At 41.8% G+C, this 14,974-nt stretch overlaps 1 protein-coding gene and 1 non-coding gene across 3 annotated transcripts in view; one reads left to right on the top strand and one right to left on the bottom strand.

Moving 5' to 3' along the window:
* The window catches only part of ATP13A4 (ATPase 13A4), a 132,278-nt gene that overhangs the window by 25,795 nt on the left and 91,509 nt on the right, over nucleotides 1–14,974 (top strand). For both annotated transcript variants that reach the window (XM_045812656.2, XM_087861518.1), the window contains exon 2: nucleotides 11,611–11,784. In XM_045812656.2, the coding sequence (XP_045668612.2) occupies nucleotides 11,611–11,784 (174 nt within the window). The remainder of the gene's footprint in view (nucleotides 1–11,610; nucleotides 11,785–14,974) is intronic.
* TRNAR-UCU (transfer RNA arginine (anticodon UCU)) lies at nucleotides 7,416–7,500 on the bottom strand. The gene is given in 2 exon segments: nucleotides 7,416–7,451; nucleotides 7,464–7,500. It is a non-coding gene; the product is annotated as a tRNA-Arg (tRNA).

Here is a 14,974-nt window from a genome sequence, read left to right as displayed (position 1 = left end):
TGCAGGCAAAACTAGAGGCTCTGACGGCCAGGGTCGCAGAAGCAGAGGAAAGGGTTAGTGAATTGGAGGATGGGTTAATAGAGGAAAAAATGAAAATAGAAGATGGTCTTAAAAAAATCCACGCCCACGAATGTAGGTTACGGGAGATTACTGACTCAATGAAACGATCCAATGTTAGAATCATCGGCATCCCCGAGGGGGTGGAGAAAAGCAGAGGTCTAGAAGAGATATTTGAACAAATTGTAGCTGAAAACTTCCCTAATCTAGCAAGGGAAACAAACATCCGTGTCCAAGAAGCAGAGAGGACCCCTCCCAAGCTCAACCACGACAAACCTACGCCACGTCACGTCATAGTGCACTTCGCAAATATTAGATGCAAGGATACAGTATTGAAAGCGGCCAGGGCAAAGAAATTTCTCACGTACCAAGGCAAAAGCATCAGAATTACGTCAGACCTGTCTACACAGACCTGGAATGAGAGAAAGGGTTGGGGGAGCATATTTAAAGCTCTTTCAGAGAAAAACATGCAGCCAAGGATCCTTTATCCAGCAAGGCTGTCATTCAGAATTGATGGAGAAATAAAGACATTTCAGAATCGCCAGTCACTAACCAATTTTGTAACCACGAAACCAGCCCTACAGGAGATATTACAGGGGGTTCTATAAAAGTAAAAAGGCCCCAAGAGTGATACAGAACAGAAAGTCACAGCCAATACAAACAAAGACTTTACTGGCAACATGGCATTATTAAAATCATATCTCTCAGTAATCGTCTTAATGTAAATGGTTTGAACCATCCCATAAACGCCACAGGGTTGCAGATTGGATAAAAAGAAATGACCCATCCATTTGCTGTCTACAAGAGACTCATTTCGAACCCAAAGATGCATTCAGACTGAGAGTAAGGGGATGGAGTACCATCTTTCACGCAAATGGTCCTCAAAAGAAAGATGGGGTAGCAATTCTCATATCAGATAAATTGGATTTTAAACTACAGACTATAGTTAGAGACGCAGAAGGGCACTATATTATTCTTAAGGGAAGTATTCAACAAGTGGATATGACAATTATAAATATATATGCCCCCAACAGGGGAGCAGCAAGATACACAAGCCAACTCTTATCCAGAATAAAGAGACATATAAATGAAAATACATTAATAGTAGGGGACCTCAACACTCCACTATCAGAAATAGACAGAACACCCTGGCAAAAACTAAGCAAAGAATCAAAGGCTTTGAATGCCATACTCGACGAGTTGGACCTCATAGATATATATAGAACACTACACCCCGGAACCAAAGAATACTCATTCTATTCTAATGCCCATGGAACATTCTCAAGAATAGACCATGTTCTGGGACACAAAACAGGTCTCAACCGATACCAAAAGATTGAAATTATCCCCTGCATATTCTCAGACCACAACGCTCTGAAATTGGAACTCAACCACAAGGAAAAATTTGGAAGAAACTCAAACACTTGGAGACTAAGAGGCATACTGCTCAGGAATGACTCGATAAACCAGGAAATCAAAAATCAACTTAAACAATTTATGGAGACCAATGAGAATGAAAATACAACAGTCCAAAACCTATGGGATACTGCAAAGGCAGTCCTAAGGGGGAAATACATAGCCATCCAAGCCTCACTCAAAAGAATAGAAAAATCTAAAATGCAGTTTTTATATTCTCACCTCAAGAAGCTGGAACAGCAACAGAGGGACAGGCCTAATCCACGCACGAGGAAGCAGTTGACCAAAATTAGAGCTGAAATCAATCAAGCAGAAACCAGAAGTACAGTAGAGCAGATCAACAGGACTAGAAGCTGGTTCTTTGAGAGAATCAATAAAATTGACAGACCACTGGCAAGACTTATCCAAAAGAAAAGAGAAAGGACCCAGATTATTAAAATTATGAATGAAAAAGGAGAGGTCACGACGAGCACCATTGAAAATGGAAGGATTATTAGAAATTTTTATCAACAGCTATATGCCAATAAACTAAGCAATCTGGAAGAGATGGAATCCTTCCTGGAAACCTATAAACTACCAAGATTGAAACTGGAAGAAATTGATTCCTTAAACAGGCCAATTAATTATGAAGAAATTGAGTCAGTGATAAACAACCTTCCAAATAACAAAACTCCAGGCCCGGACAGTTTTCCTGGGGAATTCTACCAAACATTCAAAGAAGAAATAATACCTATTCTCCTAAAGCTATTTCAAAAAATAGAAACAGAAGGAAAGCTACCAAACTCATTCTCTGAGGCCAATATTACCTTGATCTCCAAACCAGGCAAAGACCCCCTCAAAAAGGAGAATTACAGACCAATTTCCCTAATGAATATGGACGCCAAAATCCTCAACAAGATACTTGCTATAAGAATCCAACAATACATTAAAAGGATTATCCATCACGATCAAGTGGGATTCATACCTGGGATGCAAGCGTGGTTCAATATTCGCAAATCAATCAGCGTGATACATCATATCAACAAGAAAAGACTCAGGAACCATATGATCCTCTCAACTGATGCCGAAAAAGCATTTGACAAAATACAGCATCCTTTCCTGATTAAAACCCTTCAGAGTGTAGGAATAGAAGGTACATTTCTCAATCTCATAAAAGCCATCTATGAAAAGCCTACTGCAAATATTATTCTCAATGGGGAAAAGCTGGAAGCCTTTCCCTTAAGATCAGGAACTCGACAAGGATGCCCACTCTCACCACTATTATTCAACATAGTACTAGAAGTCCTTGCAACAGCAATCAGACGACAAAAAGGGCACAAAGGTATTCAAATCGGCAAAGAAGAAGTCAAAATGTCTCTCTTTGCAGATGACATGATACTCTATATGGAAAACCCAAAAGAAGCCACTCCCAAACTATTAGAAGTTATAGAGCAATTCAGTAACGTAGCAGGATACAAAATAAATGCTCAGAAATCAGTTGCATTTCTATACACGAATAACGAGACTGAAGACAGAGAAATTAGGGAATCCATCCCATTTACAATAGCACCAAAAACCATACGTTACCTTGGAATTAACTTAACCAGAGACGTAAAGGACCTATATTCTAGAAACTATAAATCACTCTTGAAAGACATTGAGGAAGACATAAAAAGATGGAAAGATATTCCATGCTCATGGATCGGAAGAATTAACATAGTTAAAATGTCCATGCTACCCAGAGCAATCTACACTTTCAATGCTATCCCGATCAAAATACCGAGGACATTTTTCAAAGAACTGGAACAAACAGTCCTTAAATTTGTATGGAACCAGAAAAGGCCCCGAATCTCCAAGGAACTGTTGAAAAGGAAAAACAAAGCTGGGGGCATCACAATGCCGGATTTCGAGCTGTACTACAAAGCTGTGATCACAAAGACAGCATGGTACTGGCACAAAAACAGACACATAGACCAATGGAACAGAATAGAGAGCCCAGAAATGGACCCTCGGCTCTTTGGGCAACTAATCTTTGATAAAGCAGGAAAAAACATCCGGTGGGAAAAAGACAGTCTCTTCAATAAATGGTGCTGGGAAAATTGGACAGCTACATGCAAGAGAATGAAACTTGACCACTATCTCACACCATACACAAAAATAAACTCCAAATGGATGAAAGACCTTGATGTGAGACAGGAATCCATCAAAATTCTAGAGGAGAACATAGGCAACAACCTCTACGACATCGGCCAAAGCAACCTTTTTCATGACACATCCCCAAAGGCAAGAGAAACAAAAGATAAAATGAATTTATGGGACTTCATCAAGATTAAAAGTTTCTGCACAGCCAAGGAAACAGTCAGAAAAACTAAGAGGCAGCCCACGGAATGGGAGAATATATTTGCAAATGACACTACAGATAAAGGACTGGTATCCAAGATCTACAAAGAACTTCTCAAACTCAATACACGAGAAACAAATAAACAAATCAAAAAATGGGCAGAAGATATGAACAGACACTTTTCCAATGAAGACATACAAATGGCTAACAGGCACATGAAAAAATGTTCAAAATCATTAGCCATCAAGGAAATTCAAATCAAAACCACACTGAGATACCACCTTACACCAGTTAGAATGGCAAAAATAGACAAGGCAAGAAACAACAATTGTTGGAGAGGATGTGGAGAAAGGGGATCCCTCCTACATTGTTGGTGGGAATGCAAGTTGGTACAGCCACTCTGGAAAACAGTGTGGAGGTCCCTTAAAAAGTTAAAAATTGAGCTACCCTATGATCCAGCCATTGCACTACTGGGTATTTACCCCAAAGATACAGACGTAGTGAAGAGAAGGGCCATATGCACCCCAATGTTCATAGCAGCAATGTCCACGATAGCTAAATCGTGGAAGGAGCCGAGATGCCCTTCAACAGATGACTGGATTAAGAAGTTGTGGTCCATATATACAATGGAATATTACTCAGCTATCAGAAAGAACGAGTTCTCAACATTTGCTACAACATGGACAGCACTGGAGGAGATAATGCTAAGTGAAATAAGTCAAGCAGAGAAAGACAACTATCATATGATTTCTCTCATCTATGGAACATAAGAACTAGGATGATCAGTAGGGGAAGAAAGGGATAAAGAAAGGGGGGGGTAATCAGAAGGGGGAATGAAACAGGAGAGACTATGGACTATGAGAAACAAACTGAGGACTTCAGAGGGGAGGGGGGTGGGGGAATGGGATAGACCGGTGATGGGTAGTAAGGAGGGCACGTATTGCATGGTGCACTGGGTGTTATACACAACTAATGAATCATCGAGCCTTACATCGGAAACCGGGGATGTACTGTATGGTGACTAACATAATATAATAAAAAATCATTAAAAAAAAAAAAAAAAAGAAACCACCCCCCAAAAAAAAAAAAAAAAAAAAAGAAACCTAGCCTCAAAGATTAACTTGAGTGTAATGCAAATACATTTCCTAATGACCAAAGTAGAGCAGTATCTTGAGGTTGTTTATGTTTCCTTTTCCCCGTACCTTGGAATGATTTAATTTTTGGAGAATCCAAGAAATGGATACAGTTAAATTAGGGCTAGGAACAAGAAGAGTAAGGGTTCATTACCTTCCAGACTGACCTTCCTTCCCTCCTTCCTCCCCTCTTTCCTTTAGTACAGTCACTCACTGATTTATTCATTCATTCAGCACATATTTGCTGAGTGCCTGCTACATGCAGATAATGTGCCAGGTGCTAGGTAAACATATTGGAGGAAATAAACTTGAAATGATCCTGTACTGATAGAACTTAAAGTCTTGTGGGGGGTGAAAAGGAGGGAGTCGGAGCAGCAAGCAAAAAATACTAAGTACAAATTGTGAAAATTCTAAAAAAGAATTATAAAGAGTGGGTGAGATCAGGGGCTTATCATTACATAGGAGATTGGCTAAGATCTTTTTGAGAAGAACACACTTACAGGAGGCTTCCACAGTCGAGCGATAGCCAGCCATGGGAAGACCCTGAGGCGGGAATGGGCTCTGTGACTGGGGCTGGTGTGGCCAGGGCAGAACGAGGTGGTACAAGAGTGGCTTAGTTTGGGGAGGGAGGCAGGTGCAGACTACAAGGGCAATTTGCTTTCTCTCTTAGCACCTCAATTTTCCTCATCTGCAAAATGAGCTGCTGCCTCCACTACTGATCTTAGGGGGCACTTGGTGTGAAGTGTGAATCCTTTTTTACCATAGATTTCAGTATCAAAATTCTCTAGTTCTCCTCTGAGTGCCGAGGAGGACATCGAGGCACTAGGACCTAGAGACCTGCTTAGGTTAGGTGGGGAAACCCAATACCTACTCAGGTGTCTCAACCTTGGCGTTGTTGTTTGGGGCCAGAGAAGTGTTTGTTGTGGAGGTTGAGGGACAGTTGTCCTCTGCACTGTGAGATGTTTAACTGCTTTGGGGGACATTTAATAACATTCTAGAAGCTATGTCAGTATCACCTCTCACCTAGTTGAGAGTGACCAAAAATGTCTCCAGCTACTGCCAAATGTCCTGTGGGGGCAGAGTTACTCCTGGTTGAGAACCGCTGGTCTACAAGATGAGGTTGTGACTCTGATGAGCAGGCCCAGTGAGGTGAGAAATGAGTCTGACATACGGGCTCAGTGTGGAGGAAAAGAGAAAGCATGGCAGGGACCATGAGAAATAGGGGAGTACCTGCTCGTTTAAAGGGGGGCATCTCTTACTCTGATCAATTCTTTCTTCCTTTTTTCCTTCAGGTGCTCACAATTAGAGTGTCTATAATCCTTGGTTCATGACACTCTCATTACTTGTCAACGCTGTGCTGCATTAATTCAGTTAGCTCTTTAATTAGTTCTTTATAATAATGTGATTACCCCACCACCCCCAACAAAAGCTAGGACCTTGACAATAGCCTACATTTGACAATGTGGTCCTGCCTTGCCTCAGTGGGGGTGACCATTGTCCTGTATCATGTCTTCTTCAATTCCTTGCTTTCTTCTATTTAAATCTATACCAAAAAATACATTTTAAATTTTGGTTGCTTTTATCTTTGTAAAAATGTTTCCATGCTTATGTAAGTGTTTGCCCTGACTTTTGTCACTTACTGGTAGGTCACTAAGAGTCATCCACATGGTGGAGTGTTGCTGGAGCTGATTTGTCTGAAGTGGTGTGTAAGATCCCATGGTAGGAATGTACTGCAGGGCCACATCCTCTCTCTCACCGAATGGTGCTGGGGTAGTTCCTGGGTTATTTGGTGCTCTCCAGCTTTTTCTTCTGGTACAAGAATGTGGGTATAGTGCTGTCATGATTTCTGATTTATTTTAAAGAAAACTAGAAATCAGAATGTTATGTGAAAGTAACTGGGAGACCACTATAAAGTTCTAAGAAATGCTTACCAGGCCAAGAAGAAACCTGTCTGTAGGCCTTTCCTCTTAAGCCTCCAGTTTAAGATTTCTGGATTAGGTCATTCAGGTTGAGAATATCTCACTTTGATCTAGACGTCAAATGAACTTAAGGGAGCCTTGTGAAATCATCCTTCAGCATTAAAGAGTGTCAAGTAAGAAACTACTGAGGTAGAAATTGGAGTAGGGTGTGTGTGGGGGATACAGTGATGCAAAGTGCGTCCATTTAGTACAGGTTAGTACAGTGAAACATTCTCTTCACACCCAAAATTTGGAAATAAAGGAAAAACTATTATCTTAAGGGAGATAAACTTTTATTTTTTATTTTTATTTTTTTAAAGATTTTATTTATTTATTCGACAGAGATAGAGACAGCCAGCGAGAGAGGGAACACAGGCAGGGGGAGTGGGAGAGGAAGAAGCAGGCTCACAACGGAGGAGCCTGATGTGGGGCTCTATCCCATAATGCCGGGATCACGCCCTGAGCTGAAGGCAGACGCTCAACCGCTGTGCCACCCAGGCGCCCCAATAAATTATGGGGAGGGAAAAACTGCGACTCCGCCGGGACTCGAACCCGGAACCTTTGAATGTCTTCAGCCTCTAGAAGTCCAATGCGCTATCCATTGCGCCACGGAGCCACCTGATAAACTTTTAAAAAACAAATCACTTAAACTTTCAAATATTTAATGGAGCCAGTAAAATTGTCTTAAACAGAATAAATGGCTCCCAGGCTAATGGGATTTGACTGTACTTTGATTGAATGAATTACAGTGTTTAAAGAAGCCATGTCAGTCATGGTGCGAGATGGTCAGAGAAGAGTCCAGAGCCCATTTTAAACACTATGCTTGCATAAAGGTCCACTGGCAGGACAATTACGCCCAGAGACGGTGCTGCTGGGAAGAGAACAAACCCTTACTACTTACCCATGTATTCATCCGGTTTTGTGGCGGTTACATACATCTCACTCTCTTATTCCGACCAATCTCTTCGACCTGGTGATCTTGAATCTTCTCTGTGAGGGGAGTTCTGCTAGCAGGCTCTGGGACCAGAAGGCTGAGAGCCACTCTCAGCACTTGGTGAGCCCCCAGGTGATGATATTACCTTGAAGCTTTTGGAGTCAGCCAAGGTCCTGCTCTCATCACCCTCTCATGTGCATTTCCAGAAGCATTGTCTTCACACCTCTATGCTCATAAATGCTCACCTAGTGTCGGGCCCTAAGTGCAAGTATAGAATGTAACCTCTGGAAAGATCAGCTTTGATTCAGTCTTATGAACCTTCCAGGGCAGGGTTTTACCTAGACTGTGGGAACACCCTGAGTCTCTATGGAGAAGTCTATTTGTATGCATCTGTGTGTATTTTTTCTGGTGATAGGGCCTAAGACTAAAGGGGGTCTGTTGGCTGAGGTACTTGAAACCACTGCTTTTGAGAGCATCAGTTTGACTTCTTGAGTATAGGGACTCTGCAGAGGAGAAGACCTGGACACCTGGTAGCCAATCAGGAAGTCCTTAAAAATGCGAAGGACCTAGATCTCCAGGGACAGAGGGAATGGAAGAATCTGTGGGTAGCAGGGGAGATAAAGAAAGGGACAGTGTGCTCTTTCATAATGCATGTAGACTGCCATGAGTGTAATAGTCTTTTGACATTTTCTCAATATTCTCTCTCTCTTTTTTTTTTTTTTTTTTGACAGCTGATTGATTGATTCCCTTTTGTGGGAGGTAAGGGTGGGTGGAGTGCAGAGAAGCAGGATGGCTCTCTCAAGCATTTTCAGGGACGTGGGAGGCACTCCCTAATGTAGGAAGTAAACTGCTACAGGGTCATAACAAACAGCACCATGCTAATTTTTGCAATTTTAAATCCAGTATCTATTAATAGTCCCTGCAATGCAATTTACTTCCAGTCAGTACAATTCAACTCACTTCAATAAGCAATAATTGAACACTCCTTGTCCACATTATTCTAGCCTTTCTACTAAAAGTTTGGCAATGGATTATTGGTCATGAGTTACTAACTGATGCAGTGTCCACAGAGCTGAGAGCAGGCCAGCTTTGAAAGCAACAATCTGGTGTAACTAGGGGATATTCACCTGGCCTGACTGTGACACTTCTGGTCTACTGCTGTAACAGTGTTTTTATTAACAGCACCCAATTCAGATGAAAATTTATATAGTTATTCCTCTATATAACTCTTTTATTGCTCTAAACATGTTTGTTCTTATCTGTTTACGTGTCTCTCTTTACATTAAACAAATGAGCTCCTTGAGGCTAGAGGCATTGTCTCATTCATCTCTGTGTCTAGCACATGTCTGCTCTTTGGTGGACTCTTAAAAAGTGTTTGTTAAATTGAACTGAAATCCAAGGCAGAATGAAGAGCCTTAGAGTGGAAATGACCAGCTCACATTATCTGCCCTGTGCTGCAGAGGTCTAGACCGGAGGACTAGTTTAAAGTTACTAATGAGTTTTATGCTTTGAGAAACTTATTTAATCTCTTTCAGCTAGATGGGAAAGTAGACAAAAAGTGCTTGGTGAAGGGCTTTGAAGTGCTCAATAAATGTTAGCTGCTATCATTGTTACCAATAATAGTTGCTAATCATATCTATTATATGTAATAACTTTAAACTTCATGTTTTCTTAGCTGGAAATTGAAGATAATAATTCCTGCTTACATTATTTTGATAATAAACATGAAAATAATTTGGAAACTATAGAGGGCTCTCATTGCATAGCGCATAAAAGATGCATGGTAATAGGGATATTTGTGCTTCTAGAATTGGCATAACTCAGACATATTACATGGGGGGCTCAAATGGACAATATAAGGAGAATTTTAAATATAACATTCAAAAAATATAATACAATGGCTGGTTTGTCAGGTAGAAGTTGACCTGTTCCAAAGTGTAGGAACAGAAAAAAGCACATGGGAAGAGATGATGGGGTAGACTCAGGACAGGTATGAGATTTAGGATTGGGATCCTGCTCATTGTAGGGTCAACAAAGCATTGCTTCAGGAATGATGAAGGAGCAGAACCATTCTGGGCGTGGAAGCTGGCAAGCAAGAGCTTGAGCTTGGAACAAAATAAGATTCATGTCAAGATAGACATTCTAGTTTGCAAAATCAGCCAAGGGCTTATATTTCTGAGTTAATGTGAACATTTTATCCAAGGCATGCCAAATGTGGATAATACCTAAGGCAGACAGTCAACACCTGCATGCCCTGCTAATATGAGGAAGGCCCCCCTCCCCAAATTACACACGAAAGCAGCCTTCAGTCAAGGATCACAGAAACCCCTCTGATAATGTAGTCTTTATCAAGTGAGACAGAGAAGGTGGCTGATTTAAAGTTGCATGTTCCAGCTCCCTTGTTGTCCTAATAGGCAATCCTAGCAGAAGCAGAACTATTGACACTAGGAGTTCTTAGATCTAAATGCTAATAAACTGAGGGGTAGAATTTCAGATCTACTTCTGGGGAAATGGCTAAATGGCAGTAGAAGTAGCAGTACCAGCAGCATGAGCAGCAGTGGCAATAAATGCATTCGTAGCACTTACACACAGTGACTCATTTAATCTTTACCATAACCTTGTGAAGTGGGTCCTATCACCACCCCCATATTATGGATGAGAAACTGAGGTATAGAGAGGCTCAATAACTTGCTCAAGGTCACATCCAGGAAGTGGCAGAGTTAGGCTTTGAACCCAACGTGACTTGGTCCAGAGAAGGTGCTTTTAACCAATATTCGACTTCTCAATTTTGGCCGTGAGAATCAATATAACATATACCTTTAACTTTGTGTGATGTAACTGGAACTGAGGCCACAAACTTCAGGGCTGGCTTTCCATTCTGTCTCAGGCTATACTTGGAAAGAAGAAGGTTGTCCAGATTATAAATTTACTAGAAGACTCTTCTCTTGCTCAGATTTGTATCATCCGGGGTCTCAAATCCCTTCCGAGCTCACAGCAAGGACTCAATAACCCGAATAGCTCCTACGATTTTCTCCCATAGTGTAAAATTCTTTTTGCAACTGAACAAGGGTGGAGGGTGGGAATGCTCAGCTCCACCACAAGCCCCTGATGGCAGGGGCTTAGTTATTTATCCTCTTGTGGATCAGACCTTTTCATCACATCCAGACTCCACACTCAAGGCCTGGTGCCTGGTTCTGTCCTGTCCATGTGGCTGCTGGTCCCAGACAAGGGAATCATCGGTTCTTGCTGTCATCTGGTCCTCCCATCACATAGCTCATGGTCATGTCTGTGAAGGCTGTGGATCAAACCTGGGTTTGATCTGGAAGAAGAAAATTCCTAGCCCTGTGACCTTGGCCAGGTCTTTCCATTCAGGCTTTCTGAGCACAGCCTTATCATTTATGAATGAGGGAATTAGTATCCTATTCAGGGAATGCTCAAGAGACTTAAGATGCTGTATGCAAATAATGAATCATGGAACGCTACATCAAAAACTAATGATGTACTGTATGGTGACTAACATAACGTAATGATAATAAAAAAAGATAACGTATCACCTAGCACAGTGTTTGGCACAGGGTAGCCAGGTGCTTGAATTATAGAAACTGAGTTTCCCAGTTTGATTGCGACTTCCTGGAGGCCTGCAATCCCTCGTTAGGGATTCTTCTCCACTTTCTCAATACCTCCTCAACTTCTTCACTCTCTGCCCCCAGTTTTATCACCAAAATCCCAATTGGTTCATATGGTATTTACTGTGCTTAATCAACATTTGGGGTCATTTTGGTTCTTCCCCAGGAGATATTTGGCTACCGGACCCAGCGCTGCCGGAAAACCCTCTGTCTTGCTGGATCCATCTTCTCATTTGGGATTCTTCCCTTGGTGTTTTACTGGAGACCTGCTTGGCATGTGTGGGCAAGTTGTGTCCCGTGTTCCCTGCAAGAGGCAGATGTCGTGTTGCTGAGGACAACGGTAAGTGTGTATCTGACGGCCCTTTCTCCTGGACATCTCATTACAGAATGGCTATGGGTAGATGTGCACACGGCAAGTTCCGTCACAGCCGTGCATTTATTTACCAAGAGCTCAATAATTTGTGTATTGTGGGATCTCATTAAGAAGACCTACTTCACAGGGTATTCCTTTTAAACTTGTGAGTCTTATGAATAACCATCTCAATGGCTAAAAGTAATGGGTAATGTGAAGTAGTTAAGTCAGGCTCCAAGCTACAAAATTCACATGGATGCATCCCCCATGTCCTGATGTGTCATACCTATCCTAGTCCCCCTGGAGCAACTCTGCAGGAAGGGATGGAGAGGGGTAGGGAGGAGATGGGGAGCACCCCTCTGAGGAGGGTGCTGTCTTCTGCTGATTTGAGAAAGCCATGATCTTTGAGGGAGTGTGTTGCATCCTGCAGATATGCTAGGGTAAAAAAAAAATGCAGCCATCTTGTTCAGAGCTCATTGTCTCTTTCTGTTAATACAAGGTCCTGGTGTTAGGCGAGTTTCCCTGAATTGGCTCAGCTAACGTTTCCTCCTTACATTCATTACACTTAGGCAACGTGTGTTGTTCCTGTTCCTGCTGGACTGTCAGCTCCACAAGGAAGAGATTATTTCTGTTTTGCTAATTGCTGCATCCCTAGTTCCTGTATGTGGTGGGGATTCCATCAGTATGTGGTGGCTGACAGGTTGAAGTGGCTGTTCCTGTGGATGGGCATCATAATACAGTCTCACAGAATGACCCATCTCTGGCGGACTTTTCGTGAGCATTTCTCACAATGCGTCAGCCCAAATGACCCAGAATGACAACCAAATTATTGATAAATCAACCTCTGCTGGGCTGTGAGTTTCTTTTTATACATAGCAAACTCTCCAGGTAAACACACTATTTAATGCTGCGAGAGGGGAGGATAGCAATAAGTCTTATAACCACGAAACAGGAGGCACCTTCTCCCAAGTTCTACTATCGTTCTCAGAGGGCAATGCTCTTGCTGCTGCGGAAACAACTTCTGGAACAGAAAAGCTTTCTGCCTTTCAGAGTGTACCACCAGACTCTTTGGATCTGGGAATGGCTGGCTGGCCAAGCTGTACTCTCTGAGATTGCTGGCAGAGTCAAGGCACAAATAGGAAGAGGAAGAAATGAGCAAGAAAATGGTAAGGGAAGGGAGGAAATGAGAGAACTGGAGGCGGAAGTGTGTAAAAGGAAAATGAAGAGTGAGAAAAGAGAAAGAAACATCCAGTAAGAGAAATAAACAAATTGTCAACCAACAGGGAATGAATGTACGGCTTGGGATTCAGAGTCAAGAGGTCCTAGCACCCCAGATGTGTGACACCTAACCTTGGGAGTGTTACCTAACCTTGCAGGACCTCAATTTCTCCACTTGGGAAATAGGCCTAAGAAAAGTGCTTGTTCTTGCTTGCACTGGTGTGAGGATGCAGTGAGTTTATGTATGGAAAAGCTCCTTGCAAACTGTAAAATACATGATCGAAGACCATTTGAGTTGTGAGTGTGTGTGCATGTATGTATCGTTGCTGTAGCAGCTCCGAGAGCTTGCTCTACAGAAGAGCCTGCTATGGACTAGGTGCGCCACATGGAACGGTCTGCTAGTCTGGATGCTGTGTCCTCCCCTTGTTAGCCGAGAGCATTCCCTTCCAGGGTGGGGGCCATGGGAAAGAGGTCTAGTGCCTGCGAATCCCCAGTACTCATCCATGGTCAGTAAGGTCACCTCTCCTGGTTGTATTTGGCCAACTTTGTAACTGGATACATATTGGAAAAATGTTAAAAAGCACTGGTGCCTTAGGGTTCTGTGTTTCAGCTTCCTCCTCTTTCTTTGTCTCTTTCAAAGCCTTTTTTTTTTTTAAGATTTTATTTATTTATTTGACAGAGAGAGAGACAGCCAGAGAGAGAGGGAACACAAGCAGGGGGAGTAGGAGAGGAAGAAGCAAGCTTCCCAGTGGAGCAGGGAGCCCAACGCGGGGCTTGATCCAAGGACCCTGGGATCACGCCCTGAGCTGAAGGCAGACGCTTAACGACTGAGCCACCCAGGCGCCCCTCTTTCAAAGCCTTTTAAGCCCCTCTCCCATTTCACTGCCCTCTACAACTAATCAGAGGAGTCTAAACCAGCTTCAATCTTGCCTTTTTCATTTTGATATCAACTTTAATTTTTAATTACCTCCTTTTATGTGTCATTTTAAATGGATTTGCTATGCCACAGACTCTCCAAATAAATGAGGCTCTAAATTAGTCTTTATGTAATTAGACAAGAACTCAATTATATCAAACATTCTAACAATCTGAGCCTTAGATAAAAATAAGCTTTGGGCACCAATAGTTTAAAAGTCGTGGCTAGGTTATTTGCATTAAATGACACCTTAAAATTTTTTTATTTGAATTATATTATGATAGCTGCACTATAAAGACTTCCCATTAGGGAGGGCGAAGAAGACTCCTACCTGAAAATGTGTTGTATGTCTATTTTTCATGTTATTAAAAAATCAGTACTTGGTATTTATCATCAATCTCACACTGGTAAGATTACAGATCATTATCACAGATACTGATTAGGTAGTCATTTCTTAACATTAAGAAAAGGGGGGGCATGACGTACTGACTAAAAGTCTTTAGCACTCAGTTTATTTTCAGTTCCCCATCTCTTATTAAGCCCATCAAAAAGTGAGATTATTCCAAAATACAAGAGTAATTATACTTTTATTTTACAATTTTAAAAGTGGTATTTTATTCATTATTCATCTACTTCTGAATTTTAACGGGTATCTGTAGGGTTACCACATTTCTATGCAAATAACATGATTTACATTCATTGGTGTTTTGAATTCAGATGCTTCTGATGATTTCCATAGTTTTCATCTTTATTAATTACAGATGCGGTTTTTTCCCCCTTCCCTGTCATATGTCACATGTTGTCAAAGACCCGTGATGTGCAGCGGAGAATGTGATGATTGGTTACTAGGCTGAGTCAGGGTGTTTCATTTCAGTGTTTTAATGGGGAACATTTCCCTTCAGTTTCTCCTAAAGATGTCAGTGCTAGGGGCTTTAGTTAGAAAACTCAGAAATCCTGCAAATCAGCCATGCAAATGGCATTCAAAGTCTACCAGCTCCCCGGGATGCTCTTTAGCCACCACTGTTTGTATTCGCATATTCTGGA

Source organism: Ursus americanus, chromosome 4 (genome assembly GCF_024610735.1).
Source record: "Ursus americanus isolate L20-20 chromosome 4, mUrsAme1.1.p, whole genome shotgun sequence".
NCBI lineage: Eukaryota > Metazoa > Chordata > Mammalia > Carnivora > Ursidae > Ursus > Ursus americanus.
This window is presented reverse-complemented; position numbering and strand designations above follow the sequence as displayed.